The following is a 19,294-nucleotide window of genomic DNA, read 5'->3' as shown; positions in this document are numbered from 1 at the left end:
CAAAAATAAATAATGATTTTCAAAACTAAGTTAAATGGGAGATTTGCTGCATTTTGCTTGGGAACCTAGTTCTATTCTCTCACAAAATTTAAAAACTAGCTTCAAATTTTGTCAATAGATGGCGTTGTTAACTGAGAAAAGTAATTATGTTCATTGCTGCATGTCAGACTGTTCTAATAACCTAAAAACTAAATCGAAATATGAAAAAGTGTAGTGAGTTACCCATTTACAGACATAAGAGTGCGTGATTGCAAAAATGAAATCATAATTCTCTTTTCCACTGAATTACGAGGAGCAAGAAAAATAAAAATAATCTTTGACTTAGACGTAAAACTACAGGCATCAAAAACGTTTTAATATCAAAATATTTATGTTTTAATATCAGATTCATTTTTCCAGAAATTTGAAAAATCTATTATTTTTTCATTGAATAGTTTGCTAGTTATGACAATGAGAGGCTTGCTCAAAGAAAATTTTCTGAATGATTAAAAAAGGTAGCAACTTTTTTTTCAATAAAGTTAATAAAAAAAATATAATTTTTCACAGTGAAATTTAGATAAGTTTCTGCAGTATGTAATTAAATAGATAATTTTTTTCAACTTCCCGCAACATTCACCTATATTACTAACCAAATTGTGCTTACTTATAAACTGTTACACGTTTTGAGTTTTCTTTTTTCATGAAAGAATGGGTTTTTGAAGATGAGCTAATTGACGTCTTATCTCTTAATTTCTGTTGAAATTAGTTTGTTTCCATTTAGATGTAGGAGATCCATATGATTAGTGATTCAAAAACAGGTTTTTCTAATGGCAAGAGGATAATTATATTCGTTAAGGATGAAATAGCAACGGAGAAATGTATGGTGAAATTTGAATTGGTAAATTTTCATTTGAATGCTGGGCATCTTTTAGGAGGAGCCCTAGTTGTATAAGAAATAGCAATAATATAGCACGATACAAGAAGACTTCAACAGTATAGTGTATTATTCCACAGTGAGCAAAACAGAATCGCCCTATCATAGCTTTTTGTTAACAGGTTGAATTGCAAAAAGGAACGATGAACGCAGGATTAAAAAAGTTTTATTTTTTACCGTACTAAAAAAGGAAATAAAAATTTCATTTTAAAATTAAGCAGTGAAATTCTTTTCATGGATTGAATTTAAATATAAAAATTTCAATTCTGGCTTGCTTTGATTAAACAGTACAATCAACAATGCTTCTTCAAGCAAAATAATTTTGTCACTATATTTTTCTTCTTTTAAAGTAACAAGGTAATCTTATAACACAGTACGGAAAAAAGAAAAGTTGGTGGAAGTGTTAATACAAAACAAGTAAATAATAAACCCTCCCGGAATGCTAGTTAAAGACGTGATCATGTCTCTATAATTATTATTTCTGCAAATTGAGTGTAAAATTTATACAAATAACGGAATGTAATAGGTATAATATAATATCATTGCGGAAGATTACATAATACGCAAATGTTGGATTGAGATTGGTTGACAAAAGTACAGAAACGTCAAATTCATGGCCAGCTGTCTGTTTTGACGATCGACGATGGAGTTTCCATAGGACTGGAGGAGTTTTTCGAACCTGAAAATAAAAAAAAACTAATATTAACATATTCTTAATTAAAACTCTAGTGAAAAAATAATTTCGAAGATGTAACAGAAAAACAATTGTGAGATTTATTCTGCATCGCAGAGTTAAACGTGGAAATAAAGGCAAACTGATCTTGAAGTAACACTTATTTAACTTTTAAATTTGAATTAAAGGCTATAATCACAGTTATAAAAACCAAGTTTCAATCGCGTGAATTGCTTGATGCATCTGAGATGTCAGCAATTTTCTCAAATAACGAACAGAAATACAGAGTTACTATCCAGTACACTTTATTTGAAGAAGAAAAAAATAATTTAGTCTTTTTATTATTCTTGACACTTTGACGTCACGGGTGTTGGTCTGATGTTGAAACTCTTATCTGCTTATTTCTTCACATCAGATGTATCTTTCTGATGAGAGCAGAATTTCTTATCTGAAAAAGACTAAAGTTAATGTTTACAACTTGAAAATTTAAATCCTCACTCTCGGTCCCATTATAACCATTGTCAATAAAATACTGGAATTTTTCGTTACTCAAAGGTTTTGTAGGAAAGTTGTCGTTACTATGTACTTAAACAAATTTGCTTCTAACATGTTTCTAATGAACTGATATTTTACGACCATGTGATTTGTCATTATGTTATCAATAGAATTCTTGGACAAATAAATTGCAGCTTTACTATCACACAGTTAGTCACATATTTTCTATTGCAACCAATTAATTTAACACTCTTAAGAACCAAATAACTTCTTTAATATATACACTCTATACATTAATATATACACTCTATAATGACTATATACGATATAAATTCTACTCCGATACGATAAAATACGTATGACTATATACGATATAAATTCTACTCCGATACGATAAAATACGACTCCAATGAACTAAGTACTACACATTTTTGTTTACCTGATTTCCAATGAATAGTATATCACCAAAATAAATTATACAGCAGCTAGATAAATTTCTCCGAGTTAGATGAACCTCCGTTTGAATCTTTTGAATCTTTGAATCAGGAAAACTACTATATATATATATATATATATATATATATATATATATATATATATATATATATATATATATATATATATATATATATATATATATATATATATATATATATATATATATATATATATATATATATATATATATATATATATATATATATATATATATAAATAAGGCTTACTTCTGTTAGCTAAGAAAGAATGATATCCTATACGAGTTCTATATGGGAATTTTAAGATTAAAACTGCTTAAAAAGTTTACTTTGGGTGGTAATTCAATTTCAGGTTTAGAAAGTAACTTAAGTAGGTAAAACAAGTTATTTGATATTAATAAGCACAATTATTTATCGTTTTAAAATTTATTCCTAACAAACAAGTCAAGAAATCTAATTTTAAAGTTTGATGTGTCAGAAGCTATTCGATATTACATTCTTTTAATTAATGTAAAAATTTCTTTTTCATTACATTCTTTATTATTATTCTTTTAAGTAATGTAAAAATTTCTTTCATTGCATTCATTATAATTACATTCTTTTAAGTAATGTAAAAATTTGTTTACCTTACAATTCACAATTTTGCGACTGTAATTAAATAAAATAATAAAAAATAATGAATATATGTTGAAAGTTATTTGAATAAACAACTTGTTTGCCCCGATGCCCACAAAATTCTTTATGGCATAATAGCAAAATAGCATGATAGCATTTAAAAATTACAGCTGAGTTATAAACGCTTAAACTTTGGCTTTTTTTTCAAGATTTCCATAGGCGAAAAAAAACCTTCGTACAAATCCCTTAAAATAATAATTTTTGGTTTCCTTTTTAAGCATAAACTATTATCCAAATAAATAAATAAAAGTTTAGAGACAGCACAATACTCCACCTTTAGCTATTCATAGAGTAAAAGAAAATATTGAAAGTACAGAATTGAATGAACTTGAGGTTAAATGAAAGATGATTATTTTCATTTGCCACAACCAGTTTCCATTAATCATCGGTCAGCAAACCAAGAAGGAGACAGATGTGTTATTTATAAGCGTCATCTCTAGGTGAGAAACGAACACAAAGCCGCCAAAAAGAGTCACGATATTTTGTTTCACTTTTTTGGCGTCGGGTGCTTTGAAAATATATTTAAATGTAATTATGATGCGATAATTAAAAGTAAATAAAGCTATATTAAAACATTGTAAAAGAGGAACTAAAAGCTGTAAAATGTGTACTTTCTTTAATCAACTCGTGTTTTTCTAGGAATTTTTTTTTATTAAGTATATTGGCGAGAATTAAACAATGAGTAAATGGAAAATATATTTTCAAGGTGGCAGTACAATTCAGAGAATGTTTTTCCAGGAATTTTAAATAAATCATTTTTTATTTTAGTTTCTGCATTGTTTATGAATTGAAAAATATTTTTCGAACATTAAATAAATTCATCAAACATAATTATTTTTCCAAACTTTTTTTTTATTATATTGTCACAGATCTGATATTATGGATGTAGTTACTGATTAACTTAGGAAATAAAATTACTAATTTTTTCTAAAATTTTTATTTTATTATATTGTCACAGATTTGATATTATGGACATAGTTTCTGATTAACTTAGGAAAGAAAATTACTAATTTTTCTAAAATTTTTATTTTATTATATTGTCACAGATTTGATATTACGGATGTAGTTTCTGATTAACTTAGGAAAGAAAATTACTAATTTTTTCTGAAATTATTATTTTATTATACTGTCACAGATTTGATATTATGGATGTAGTTTCTGATTAACTTAGGAAAGAAAATTGGTAATTTTTTCTAAAATTTTTATTTTATTATATTGACACGGATTTGATATTATGGATGTAGTTTCTGATTAACTTTGGAAAGAAAATTGGTATATTATTAGAATATCTTAAGGGTAAAATAATAAAACGTAATTAACGTAACTCTTTAATAATAAAACGTAACTCCTTAAAATAATAAAACGTAATTGCCTGACAATTCTGAGAAAAATGCATTTTAAAATGTATGCCTAATTTACCTTCTAGTTAAATCTTCACTTCCATAATGTTGCAGTGGTTTCAGTGCAGTAGTTCCCAAATGGTTTTCCGAGGAACCCTAGGGTCCCGTAATTTATTTACTATTTGTGTTATTTTTATAAAATTATTGAAGTAAATATGCAGTGAAAAAAGACATAGCAAAACTTGTTTATTGCATCAACATTTCTAGGCGAGGTTTTCAATTTAATATAAAATGACCAAATTCAAGAATAACGAATCATGTTTCTCCGATTACTGTTTTCAAATTTCATAACAGTTCTTTTACGACAACTATAATTCAGCTTATTTTATTCATTTTCAGCTAATTTATGCACCAGAAACAAATTCAGAATTAGACTAAATACCACTCTAGGTCTGCCTATTCCACTTTTCGACATAAAACTTTCAAAATCTTTCGAGATCTTTTTGAATATTAATGAAGCATGTTTTTCAGGAAATCAGCTTCAAAAACGTATTTTATGCAAACAATCCTTTATTAATTGTGATAGATTTCAAATAATTTTGTGTTTTCAATTTTTCCATGATGATTATAATTTTGATTATTATTCACAAAAATATAGACTATAAAATTAATTGTAAGAATCTAGCAATACATAAGCACTATTTATTAATATCATTATTTTTATCATTACTATTTTATTTAAATATTAAATTATTTCTACAAACTAAATAACAAGAAATATCTAATATCGTGAAAAGTGCAATAAATAAAATTAAATTGTATTTAAACTGTTGGTTTATTAATTGTGATAGATTTCAAATAATTGTGTGCTTTCAATTTTTCCATGATGATTATAATTTTGATTATTACTCACAAAAATATAGACTATAAAATTAATTGTAAGAATCTAGCAATACATAAGCACTATTTATTAATATCATTATTTTTATCATTACTATTTTATTCAAATATTAAATTATTTCTACAAACTAAATAACAAGAAATATCTAATATCGTGAAAAGTGTAATAAATAAAATTAAATTGTATTTAAACTGTTGGTAAACAAAAAAAAAACTTTCACTGCTTACGATTTGAGCATCTAGCATGTGCTTAGGCATACTTATCGCCGCAAGACCTCTGCGCAATTACAGAAATGGAGATTTTAACTAGTATTTGATACATGCTTGAATTTTCAAATTGGTTTTTCTCGAAATTGACTGGTTATTACCTTCTATTATGTTAATGGGTGAACGCTCTTAAAGTAAGGTGCTTAAATAACATCAAAATTGACATTATATACCAAAAAATAACAATTTCAAAAGACAGAAAATAATTTTTTCGAGGAATTTAATAAATAATTACATAATTTCAGTCGTATCTATAAAAGAGCTGTAACTACTTTAATTTAAAAATGCAGGTAAATTTTAATTACAGGTACATTAAGCTAGTCAGCAATGAGGATCAGTATTGTTTCATTAACATTAATTACAGGCAGGGTAGAAATAATCATTAAAGGATATTTAATAAAATATTCAAAAATCGTTAAAATGTATCGTTTTACTTTCATTTAAAATCGTTATAAATTTTAATTGCAGATGCACAAGGCTAATAATTAATAATGCAACGTAAGGTGTAAAGTTTACAATTGCTTTTTACATATCGTTTTATCATTAATATTAATGATATAGCATCAAGAAATAATCGTTTAAGGATATAACTGCATTTTCATCTGAAAATTTTGATTAATTTAAATCATATATGTGAAAGACTAATTAGTATTAATGAAAAAGAGGATGTGATGTTTGGGATTTTTCTAAACACATTGTCTCATTATCAACACTAATCACAGGGTGACAATTGTTAAAGGATTTAATAATGATGAATGATATCATTTTATTTTCATTTAAAAATGCTGATACATTTTGATTGTAGATAAGGATAATCAGTAAGGATGAAAAATCAGGTGTAAAGTTTGCGATTGCTTTTTATATATCTTCTCATTATTAACATTAATTACAGAGTAACAAGAGATAGCTTAGACAAAGTTTAAGACTAAATATTTTTGTATCACAAATACATTTCAAAAGTTTTTATTCTTCTTTGGCGACCTAGTTCCTTGAAAGCTGAAAATGAACATTCCAACAAGATTCTACTTTATCGTACAGGTGCATAGCATTCGAGAATGATGCAAGGCGCATTTTGTATTTTCCTGACTTTCTTATATCACTAGATTATCCACCTTACTCACTAGATTTGAATCCAATAGATATTATCATTCCGTTTATCTTGGAGAGAAGGGTTTGAATTAAACTTCAAATAATTTTGGCATCACAACAAAAATTCTTGAGCAAGGAATAGAATAAAATAACAATTGGCAAATTACGACCTACAGTAGAACATTTTAGGACACATTTATAGCTCTGAATTAAGATGGTCACTTTCAAAGTTTCTAAAAGGCTCACAGATAGTAATGTATTCATGTTTATTTGAAAGTCTGGTTGTAATATTTTAATAATTAAAACTATAGTGCTGTAAGCATGCAAGTTAATCCTACCCCCTCTATATGTGAACAAAAACAGCAAAAACATTAAGAGTATTAATAATAATTATGCTAAGTTGCAATATTAAATGCATTTAATCAATAAATATTATAAAGTAGTTCTAAAAAGAATGTTTTTAAGCTGGAAAAAAAATACTTTATTGCCTATTTAAAATATGATTTAAAATACTATGAACATTAACCGAAAAAACTTAAAATACTGTTAGTATAAAATAACTAAAATAAAAATTAATAAAATAAAATAACTGAAATAATAACTAAAAGAAAATATTACTTAAATGAAAATATTAAATACTATGAATATTAGCAGAAAAAACTTATAAATGCAGCAATTACTTTTAAAATATGCATTACGTACTTACCAATAATTGATTCGTCCACGGTTTGTTTTGTCATTTACTGTTTTAAATACACAAAATTATAAACGTTAAAAATTCTAAAGTTAGCACGAGCGATATTATTTGTTTCTTTATGACGTAACAATTTCAAATGTTATTTTTTACTTCAGTTTAAATAGTGTTAAAACACTTAAAATTCTAGCTTTTTCCTTGTAGTGCCTTTACAACCGTAGAGTAGACTTCTAAAGCCAAATTAGGATTTTTAAGCTGCACAGTTTTCCACTCCTCCGTTTTTTCAATTACCGGGAACTGTTCACTTATATACTTCAATGTATGTGATCTCAGTTGTCCATCATAAAGATTAGAACATTCTAATATCTGAAATGCATTTTCCACCGATAAATTTGAACGCAAATGGTTAACACACAGCTGTTTCAATGTTCGAATCTGATATTTTTCTGCAGCATATAGCAACTCACAAGCCTTGGACACAGTTAAGTCATTCAGATTCAAGTGACCACTGTAAACAAAATCTAGCAAATCACGGAGCACCTGTGGTTCTATGTCTTCAATGACCACAACACCATCTTCGCTTTCTTGCATGGGATTGGTAAACATCGCTTCAAAAACGGGAGATCTTGCGCATAGAACAATCTTATGAGCTTTCAGTACATCAGCACCGGATTTAATAGTGACATCAGTGAAGTATTCCTTTTCAAGAATGGAATGAAAATTTTTCGATAAATCTTCCATTGGATCGTAAGTAATGGAATCATCATTTGCTTGCTGTTGGACACTACTAGATCCTGATTTCCCTACCTCATCTAGGGAAGTGACACTGTCCCCACTTCTGAGGTCAGTTATTATACTTTCCGTGTTATTTTGAGGTATGCATTGTGAGATTTCCGATAGAATCCCTACAGATATTGCCTCCACCGCATTAATTTCCGGTTCAGGAGGTTTGTTAATATCTTGATGATCTTGCGAACTTTCGCCTGTAATATTTTTTACAATTTTACGAAATTCTTTTTGAATGTTTTTACGAATTCTTTTTTCCATTATGTTGATTTTTTTGAGCATATCAGAAAAATGGCAACGTCTACATCATTCAAAGAAGCAGTATGATTTGAAAGCTCTCGAACTTTGAGTTTGTATGTTCTTATCACGTTTTTTTTTTATCTTCTCTTTCTGGGAAAACATTGCATTATCAGCGATAATCACAAGCACTTCCTGCTTGTAATGTTTAAGGAATGAAAAGGCCGATCGAAAGTTAGAAATGAAACTAAAATGTTTATTTTGTTTGAAAATAACTTGACATGTAATGTTCTTACTCTAAATTAAATGCTCACTTTTTGAGTTCATAATATATAAAATAAATTCTTAACGACCAAAATAAAAATGGATGAAAATAGTTTACAGTTATATATGTTCACATCATTGTAATTAACTGTGAAAAATAAGAATAGGTTAATAAAAATTTTTTTAATGATCATATCAACATAAGTTAAAAGTAGTTTACTGTTACTTGATTTATCATCATGATTCAGCGTAAAGAAAAACAGGAGACAAAATTTTTTTTAACAATCGTATTAATGTAAGTTAAGAACTTAGTTCATTCAAAGTTAATTGATTTATCACAATGATTAACTAGTAAAAAATGCAAAGGAGAGGCAAAAGTAAAGTATTGACGACCATATAAATGTAAGTTAAAAGTAAGTTACTATTTAAAACCATAATTAACTGTGAGAAGGATGAGACAGGGGTAAAAATGGTTCTGGTTCATATCATTGACAATCACTTCACCGACTATTCACTATCATTTTTTCGATACAATCACTTCGCCAACGACTCATTTCGCCGATTCGACTATTTCGTTGAACAACAATTTCGCCGACACAATCAATTTAATTTTGATTGATATTTTCTGTCTAACTTTCTTTATTGGTAGCACGATATTTTTTCGCTGATAAACGTTTTGAAATTGTTTGACATTTAACGTGCATTATTATTATTATAACATTATAAATATGTTATTAAGTTACCTACTCGAAAGTTTGAGTATTTCTAGGACTAGGGGCAGTACAGCCATTATTGTTCCAAGTTTGAAATGAAGTAAGTATATGTCAACTTTAATTTTTGTTTTACAAAGTAGCCTAACTTAAGAATTAACTCAAAAGTGTTTAATTTGGAAAAATTTTAGCATTTAAATTTTATTATTTCAATCTCATTTTAATAATAAAATTTTATTTCATTAAAAGCTGAATTATTTTAGTCAGTTGAAAGTATTTTGATATAATTTCTTGTATTTTTTGTAGGTAGAAAATATACTGTCACGTATTATTGAATTATTTTAACAGCTTTATTCAAATTTTCCCTTATTTTAATTTTATTTGAAGTTTAAAGTTTTATGCTTCAAGGGTGTTTTGGAAAAAAATAATCAATAATATTATAAAGTAAGTCCAACTTTATATTTATTTTAGCATACAGAATATCTTAATTGAACTTTAAAAATAGTTTAATATTCCAGAAAAAATAAAAAAATTTCATTAAAAATATTAGCTATTTTATGTATCAATTTATTATGTTCTGCTTGATATTTACTTAAAAATATTACTATAACTTGTGAAAGTTTATTGAATGAAACCCTTCTTTTTTCGTTTCTCAATAAATTTTTTTTAATTATTTGTTAAAATATTTTTTAAACCACTCCTACTTTGCGCATAAAGGGATTAATAAAATAATTTTTCCAATTAAAGATGAGGAAGACAATAAAATTTATTTTTCTTAAATCCTATTAGATTTGATACGAACCTAACAGTGCCTCGTGTTTCTCCACAACTACTGAATACACTTCTATGGATAAGTTTGGCTTTTGAGTCTGCAATGTCTTCCACTCTTCAGTAGTTTTTAGAGCAGAGAAATTCTCACAGACATAGTTTAGGACATCCTTTTTCAATTCTTCATCATATAAGTCAGCAAACTGCAATATTTGAATCGCATTAGGAATTGACAGACAAGATCTAAGGTAGTCGGTGCAAATGTCTTTTAACCCTTTGACTTGATATTTTTCTGCAACGTACAATAAATCACACGCTTTTGTCAGAGTTATATTTTTGACTTGAGCACCGTAGATGAAAGCTAACAAATCATCCAGAACAGAGGCATCAATATCGCTTATGGTCACAACACCTTTCTCACTTTCCTCCATCGGAGTGGTAAACATGGCTTCAAAAACTGGAGATCTGGCTGCAAGAACGAATTTGTGAACTTGCTGGACGTAGTCGCCACATTTAATTGAAACATCAGTGAACGAGTTCTTTTGTAAAGCGGAAAGGAAATCGGAAGACAAGTTGATTGAGGTATCGTATATTGTTTCAATTTCTTTGCTGAAATTAATATTGCTAACTTTATTCGTGATATCCTTTTCATTTTCAGAATCAGCCTCCTGACTTACTTCAGATTGAGATTGATTGAATGTATTTTTAAAATCGCCAGATTTATTTATATTTGTTAATTCCTCAATAGATCGGAAATCATCAGAAAATGCAGAATTATTCTCAGTAGTGGACTTCGATGAGCATTCTTCCGAATTTTCCAGATCATCACCAGGGGATCCCCATTCCTTCAAATCTCCCCAATTTTCTGGAGATCTTCTTTCCTCCAAATCTCCCCAATCTTCTGAAGATCTCCATCCTTCAGAATTTTTCAAATTATCAGAACGTGATCTCCATGAGCTCTCCTCAGTATTTTCCCAATCATCTAGTGAGGGATGATATTTCAATGAACCCTTTCCACAAGTGGGTTCCTCAGAAGTTAAAGAAGTAGGAGAGTTCCAATAATCATGATCCTCATAATCACGATTATTTATATTAGGGCTCCTTCCTTTTTTCTTCCCTCGCCTGTAATATTGCGCGAAACTCATTACAGTGGTATTAAACTGATCTGATTTCTCGTATAAAACATTGAAGTATTTTAAAACTTAACAGTACACCCAATAGCTGTGATATTCCATGTAGAATTAGCTTCCCCGTATTTCAACAGCCTGAGCCTTATTCATTTCGTTTCAGCTGATAACTAAAACTTATCTTATTTTAATCGTAAAAATAAGTTACGTCATTCTAAATGGAGCAAGATAAAAAAAAAGAGTAAGTGGTAAACTTCCTTTCTTATAATCAGTTCATATCGAAGAGGGAAAAAAATAGGATAATTAACTTGTATGTTAAAAGGCCAAATATTAAAAAATATTGTTTTCCGAACAAAAGAATTAAGGTAAGTCGGTAGGTACTTTATTTACTTCGCACTAGAGTTGTACAATGGAACTTTGGCGATGATCTGGGAAACATCCTTGAGGATGATCCAAAGACATGTCATCACAATTTTGATTCTCTGTTGAGGGAATGGCTTCCCTGATTTGGTAGCCGAGTGACTTGCGCACGAAGTCGAGCACTTTACTGTAGAATAGTTTACAGGGAACCGATACCTCACACCCTCGGTCCCTACAAAGACTGATCATTGTTCAATCACCCTCATTTTGACAGCAGCCAGTGATACGTGACTTCGGGGCCCTACTGGGAACCGTGTCTCTACGATCAGTCTTACTATCAGAATCAAGGATTTGAATATAATTTTCTTGATGAAAAATAGCATGGCAGTAAAAATTAATTCGGAATTTCATTTTTGCATTCTTTTATTTCCTACGTCTATTGAGAAGAGTCAAATAATAACTCGTCGCGAGCATTTCTTTGCAGTTCAGTAACAATAAAGTAGTCAGCATCAGAGAAGCGTTTGTCCTGAAAACGGGAACACAACAAGATATGATTAAAATACGTAGAGTTCTCGTTAGAACAGAGGGAACACCTCGACACCAAATAAATAAATAAATAAATAAAATAATACCATATAAAAAGATCATGTAAACGACAGATATTAGACCATGTAATAAGTCTGTATAAGTAATATTTTTAAAATTTGCAACCGGACTATGACTCGAAAGGACTCTAAGAATAGGTTCATACATAAGATTTTTCCCATGGCTTGGGTATTATGCAGATTTTCAACAGCTTATTTGTATATTTTCAAAAAAATTATAGCGAAATCAAAATAGCTTTTATTTCGAAATTAAAGGCAATTTATGTATATATGAGACACGTTTCATAGGCAATTAAAAAGAATGTCTGCTAGTAAAATACTTTTAGATAAGATTTTTTTAAGCCTAGAAAAAAAAAGTTTTCTCAATATTAAATGTTTCGAAGAATAGCTAATCTATCTCTTTTAAGAATCAAAACTTTACGATATAACTTACGTACGTTTCACGTAGTTTTCTCAATTCAATACATATGTGAGAACTGATTTAAGCAAAACTAAATAAATAATTACATTTAAACTATCAAGGAATAACCAATATGAAATGGTTTAATTTGAATATGGTAATGCAAATGTAAAGAAAAAAGTACAAAGCTACTCTTAAAACTATAAGGAAACATTTTTTTTTTAGTTTCAGAGTTTTAAGCTGATACTTCAGTTTCCTTTTTTTTTCTTTTTTAATTTTTATCTGCTTTTGTTTCCTTTGAAATTAAACATAGAAACATTTTAAAATGATGCTGCTTCCATAATAACATGTTACATAAATATAAAAAGGTAAGACTTAATATTAAATTGCACATTAAATGTTCAACGTGGAAAGAGGAAATAACTTGCAAATTTTTTTTTTAAAAAAGAGAAAAACATTCGCAATATTAAAAAAATATGCCATAATTCTGAAACAGGTTTAAGTTGATTTTAATAATGAATATAAGACATGTAAATTTATACTTTTTATAGGATAATAATTTTTCAGGTCTGCTTACTGAAAAGGGTTTTTTTCCCTAATTTTCTAATGATAAACCTACAAATTTGATAATTATAAATTGAATGCATTGACCAAAAAATGATAAATCATCATGTTTTGTTTTCTATGATAAGCATTGCGTATTAAACCAATTACAAATAAAATAATAATAAAAGAAATTTGTACAACTGTAGTTATAGCTCAAAGGAAGTTGGGAATAAATTGTTTTCGTCTTAAAATTGGAATATTGATCTCCGACCCCTGTTTGCAGCAATTTTGCACTGTTTGCTTTGCAAATAATGCTCGCTTCACGCCCTACACGTTAAACCCATTTGAAATGTGTTCTTGAGTTGTCTTAAGAATTTAAATCAGTTATTAAAATCTCTTAAACTAATTACAAAATTTATTTAGCAAATAATGAAATATATATATATATATATATATATATATATATATATATATATATATATATATATATATATATATATATATATATATATATATATATATATATATATATATATATATTGAAAAAAAAATAATCAATAATATTATAAAATAAGTCCAACTTTATATTTCTTTAAGCATATAAAAAATCTTAATTGAACTTTAAAAATAGTTTGATATTCCAGAAAAAGAAAAATTTTCATTAAAAATATTCATTAAAGATATTTCATTAAAAATATTTCATTTATGTATCAATTTATTATGTTCTATATGATATTTATTTACCTTAAAAATATTATGATAAATATTAAAAAAAATTTTTATTGGGTGATACCCTTCTTTCTTCGCTTCTCAACTAAAATTTTTTCAAATTATATGTTAAAATATTTTTTAAACCACTCATACTTTGCACATAAAAGGATTAATAAAATTATTTTTCCAAATAAAGATAAGGAAGACATTAAAATTTATTTTTCTTAAATTTTATTAGATTTGATACGAACCTAAGAGTTCCTCGTGTTTCTCTACAACTACTGAATACACTTCTATGGATAAGCTTGGCTTTTGAGTCTGCAATGTCTTCCACTCTTCAGTAGTTTTTAGAGCAGAGAAATTCTCACAGACATAGTTTAGGACATCCTTTTTAAATTCTTCATCATATAAGTCAGCAAACTGCAATATTTGAATCGCATTAGGAATTGACAGACAAGATCTAAGGTAGTTGGTGCAAATGTCTTTTAACCCTTTGACTTGATATTTTTCTGCAACGTACAATAAATCACACGCTTTTGTCAGAGTTATATTTTTGACTTGAGCACCGTAGATGAAAGCTAACAAATCATCCAGAACAGAGGCATCAATATCGCTTATGGTCACAACACCTTTTTCACTTTCTTCCATCGGAGTGGTAAACATGGCTTCAAAAACTGGAGATCTGGCTGCAAGAACGAACTTGTGAACTTGCTGGACGTAGTCGCCACATTTAATTGAAACATCAGTGAACGAGTTTTTTTGTAAAGCGGAAAGGAAATCGGAAGACAAGTTGCTCGAGGTATCGTATATTGTATCAATTTCTTTGCTGAAATTAATATTGCTAACTTTATTCATGATATCCTTTTCATTTTCAGAATCAGCTTCCTGACTTACTTCAGATTGAGATTGATCGAATGTATTTTCAAAATCGCCAGATTCATTTATATTTTTTAATTTCTCAATAGGTCGGAAATCATCAGAAAATGCAGAATTATTCTCAGTAGTGGACTTCGATGAGCATTTTTCCGAATTTTCCCGATCATCAGCTGGGGCTCTCCATGAGTACATTTTTGCCCCTTCTTCTGGAGAAGATCGCCATCCTTCAGAATTTTTCAGATTATCTGGACGGGATGTTTCTGAGCTTCCCTCAGTATTTTTACTATCAACATGAGGGGATCTCCATGAGCATTTCGCAAAATTTACCCAATCTTCTGGAGCAGATCGCCATCCTCCAGAACTTTTCAAATTATCAGGACGGGATCTCTCCGAGCGTGCCTCAGCATTTTTACTATCACCAGGAGGGGATCTCCATGAGGTTTTCGCAGAATTTCCCACATCTTCTGGAGGAGATCGCCATCCTTCAGAATTTTTCAGATTATCAGGATTAGATTTCCCTGAGTGTCCCTCAGTATTTTTATTATCATCAGGAGGGGATCTCCTTGATATCGCATATTCTCTCCAATTTGTTGGATGATTCCTCCATCCTCCAGAATTTATCGAATTATCAGGACGGGATATCTCTGAGCGTGCCTCAGCATTTTTACTATCACCAGGAGGGGATCTCCATGAGGTTTTCTCAGAATTTCCCACATCTTCTGGAGGAGATCGCCATCCTTCAGAATTTTTCAGATTATCTGGACGGGATGTTTCTGAGCTTCCCTCAGTATTTTTACTATCAACATGAGGGGATCTCCATGAGCATTTCGCAAAATTTACCCAATCTTCTGGAGCAGATCGCCATCCTCCAGAACTTTTCAAATTATCAGGACGGGATCTCTCCGAGCGTGCCTCAGCATTTTTACTATCACCAGGAGGGGATCTCCATGAGGTTTTCGCAGAATTTCCCACATCTTCTGGAGGAGATCGCCATCCTTCAGAATTTTTCAGATTATCAGGATTAGATTTCCCTGAGTGTCCCTCAGTATTTTTATTATCATCAGGAGGGGATCTCCTTGATATCGCATATTCTCTCCAATTTGTTGGATGATTCCTCCATCCTCCAGAATTTATCGAATTATCAGGACGGGATATCTCTGAGCGTCTCTCAGTATTTTTACTATCATCAGGAGGGGATCTCTTTGAGTATTTCGCAGATTCTCTCCAATCTGAGGGACACTCAGCGAATCTCCCAGAGTGTCCCTCCGTATTTTTATTATCATCAGGAGTGGATCTCCTTGATATCGCAGATTCTCTCCAATCTCTTGGACGATTCCTCCATCCTCCAGAATTTATCGAATTATCAGGACGAGATATCCCTGAGTGTCCTTCAGTATTTTTACAATTATCTGGTGAGGGACGGGATTTCAATGAGCCTTTTCCATGAGTGAGTTCCTCAGAAGTTAAAGAAGGAGAGTTCCAATTATCATAATCCTTATTATTACAATTATTTATATTTGGGTTCCTTTTTTTTTTCCTCCTTCGCCTGTGATTTCTCGAGTCACTCATTACAGGGGTAATAAACTGATCTGATTTCTCGTATAAAATATTGACGTATTTCAAAACTTAACTGTACACCCAATAGCTGTGATATTCCAAGTAGAATTAACTTCCCCGAATTTCAACAGCCCGAGTTTTATCATTATTCATTTCGTTTCAGCTGATAACTAAAACTTATCTATTTTTTTTTAATCGTAAAAACAAGTTACGTCATTCTAAATGGAATAAGATTAAAAAAAGGCGATAAACTTCTTTGCTTATAATCAGTTCATATCTAAAACAAGATAATTTAACTTGTATGTTAAAATACCAATTATTGCAACCTATAAAAAATGTTTTCCGAACATAAGAATTTAGGTAAGTCGGTAGGCACTTTATTTACTTCGCAATGGAGTTGTACAATGGAACATTGGCAATGATCTGGGAAACATCCTTGAGGATGATCCGAAGAAACGCCATTACAATTTTGATCTTCTGTTAAGGGAATGGATCCCCTACTTTGGTAACTCAGTGACCTTTGCGCAAAGTCGTGCACTTTAAGGTAAAATAGTTTGTGGGGACCGATACCGTACACCCTCGGTCTCTACACAGGCCGATCAGTGTTCCACTAGGAACCGTATCTCTACGATCAGTCCATTGCGAGCCGATAAGAATTAAGGATTTGAAAATAATTTTCCGGATGAAGAATTGAAAAATATTCGAAATTTCATTTTTGCATTCTTTTATTTCCTACGTCTGTTGGGAAGAGTTCAAGAATTACTCTTTATGAGCATTTCAGTGCAGATCGGCAGCAATAAAGTAGACAGCATCAGAGAAGTGTTTGTCCTGAAGACGGAGACGCAGCAAGATATGATTAAAATCCGTAGAGTTCTCTTTAGAACAAATTGGACACCCCGACACCAAAAAAATAAAAAATAATAAAAAAAATAAATAAATGTGTAAATAAATAAATAAAATAGCACCATATAAAAAGATCATGTAAAAAAGAGATATTTGACCATGTAGTAAGTCTTTATAAGTAATAATTTTAAGATTTGCAACCTGATTATGCCTCAAAAGGATTTTAGGAATAAGTCCATACATAAGATTTTGGGTACATAAGATTTTGGGTCTTGGGTATTATGCAGATTTTTAACTGCTTATTTTTATATTTTCAAAAAAATTATAGCAAAATCAAAATAGCCTTTATTTCAAAATTAAAAACAATTTAAGTACTTGAGACACGTTTCATAGGCAATTAAATAGAATGTCTGTTAGTAAAAAACTTCTAGATGAAGTTTTTTTAAGCCTAGAAGAAAGAAGTTTTCTCAATATTAAATTTTTCAATGAATAGCTAATCTATCTCTTTTAAGAATCAAAACCTTACGATATAACTTATGTACGTTTCACGTAGTTTTCTGAATTCAATACATATCTGAGAACTGATTTAAGCAAAACTGAAAAACAAATAAATACGTTTAAACTATCAAGGAATAACCAATATGAGATGGTTTAATTTGAATATGGTAATGCAAATGTAAAGAAAAAAGTACAAAGCTACTCTTAAAACTATAAGGAAACATTTTTTTTTTAGTTTCAGAGTTTTAAGCTGATACTTCAGTTTCCTTTTTTTTTCTTTTTTAATTTTTATCTGCTTTTGTTTCCTTTGAAATTAAACATAGAAACATTTTAAAATGATGCTGCTTCCATAATAACATGTTACATAAATATAAAAAGGTAAGACTTAATATTAAATTGCACATTAAATGTTCAACGTGGAAAGAGGAAATAACTTGCAAATTTTTTTTTTAAAAAAGAGAAAAACATTCGCAATATTAAAAAAATATGCCATAATTCTGAAACAGGTTTAAGTTGATTTTAATAATGAATATAAGACATGTAAATTTATACTTTTTATAGGATAATAATTTTTCAGGTCTGCTTACTGAAAAGGGTTTTTTTCCCTAATTTTCTAATGATAAACCTACAAATTTGATAATTATAAATTGAATGCATTGACCAAAAAATGATAAATCATCATGTTTTGTTTTCTATGATAAGCATTGCGTATTAAACCAATTACAAATAAAATAATAATAAAAGAAATTTGTACAACTGTAGTTATAGCTCAAAGGAAGTTGGGAATAAATTGTTTTCGTCTTAAAATTGGAATATTGATCTCCGACCCCTGTTTGCAGCAATTTTGCACTGTTTGCTTTGCAAATAATGCTCGCTTCACGCCCTACACGTTAAACCCATTTGAAATGTGTTCTTGAGTTGTCTTAAGAATTTAAATCAGTTATTAAAATCTCTTAAACTAATTACAAAATTTATTTAGCAAATAATGAAATATATATATATATATATATATATATATATATATATATATATATATATATATATATATATATATATATATATATATATATATATATATATATATTGAAAAAAAAATAATCAATAATATTATAAAATAAGTCCAACTTTATATTTCTTTAAGCATATAAAAAATCTTAATTGAACTTTAAAAATAGTTTGATATTCCAGAAAAAGAAAAATTTTCATTAAAAATATTCATTAAAGATATTTCATTAAAAATATTTCATTTATGTATCAATTTATTATGTTCTATATGATATTTATTTACCTTAAAAATATTATGATAAATATTAAAAAAAATTTTTATTGGGTGATACCCTTCTTTCTTCGCTTCTCAACTAAAATTTTTTCAAATTATATGTTAAAATATTTTTTAAACCACTCATACTTTGCACATAAAAGGATTAATAAAATTATTTTTCCAAATAAAGATAAGGAAGACATTAAAATTTATTTTTCTTAAA

The 19,294-nt window shown here is 28.9% G+C and overlaps 2 protein-coding genes across 2 annotated transcripts; both read right to left on the bottom strand.

Moving 5' to 3' along the window:
• Positions 1 to 1,063: 1,063 nt before the first annotated feature.
• LOC107439475 (uncharacterized) lies at positions 1,064 to 16,659 on the bottom strand. The gene is made up of 2 exons (XM_087151676.1): positions 14,288 to 16,659; positions 1,064 to 1,592 (listed from the first exon to the last, which is right to left on the bottom strand). Exons 1-2 carry the CDS (start codon positions 16,479 to 16,481, stop codon positions 1,525 to 1,527), a joined length of 2,262 nt encoding a protein of 753 aa, XP_087007802.1. The 5' UTR covers positions 16,482 to 16,659; the 3' UTR covers positions 1,064 to 1,524.
• LOC147804019 (uncharacterized) lies at positions 10,305 to 11,687 on the bottom strand. Its single transcript, XM_087150456.1, has one exon. It carries the CDS (start codon positions 11,430 to 11,432, stop codon positions 10,305 to 10,307), a length of 1,128 nt encoding a protein of 375 aa, XP_087006582.1. The 5' UTR covers positions 11,433 to 11,687.
• Positions 16,660 to 19,294: the final 2,635 nt, after the last annotated feature.

The sequence above is a fragment of the Parasteatoda tepidariorum genome, chromosome 9, assembly GCF_982258835.1.
Source record: "Parasteatoda tepidariorum strain Cologne lab strain chromosome 9, Ptep-v5.0, whole genome shotgun sequence".
NCBI lineage: Eukaryota > Metazoa > Arthropoda > Arachnida > Araneae > Theridiidae > Parasteatoda > Parasteatoda tepidariorum.
This window is presented reverse-complemented; position numbering and strand designations above follow the sequence as displayed.

What these genes read in the sequence shown, in the direction of transcription:
- LOC147804019 (XM_087150456.1), bottom strand. Translation starts at nt 11,432, where the DNA reads ATGAGTTTCGCGCAATATTACAGGCGAGGGAAGAAAAAAGGAAGGAGC.
- LOC107439475 (XM_087151676.1), bottom strand. Translation starts at nt 16,481, where the DNA reads ATGAGTGACTCGAGAAATCACAGGCGAAGGAGGAAAAAAAAAAGGAAC. An exon ending in GAAACACGAGGAACTCTTAG is followed by an intron (nt 1,593 to 14,287) that starts GTTCGTATCAAA and finishes TTTTATTTTCAG; the next exon opens with GTTCGAAAAACTCCTCCAGT.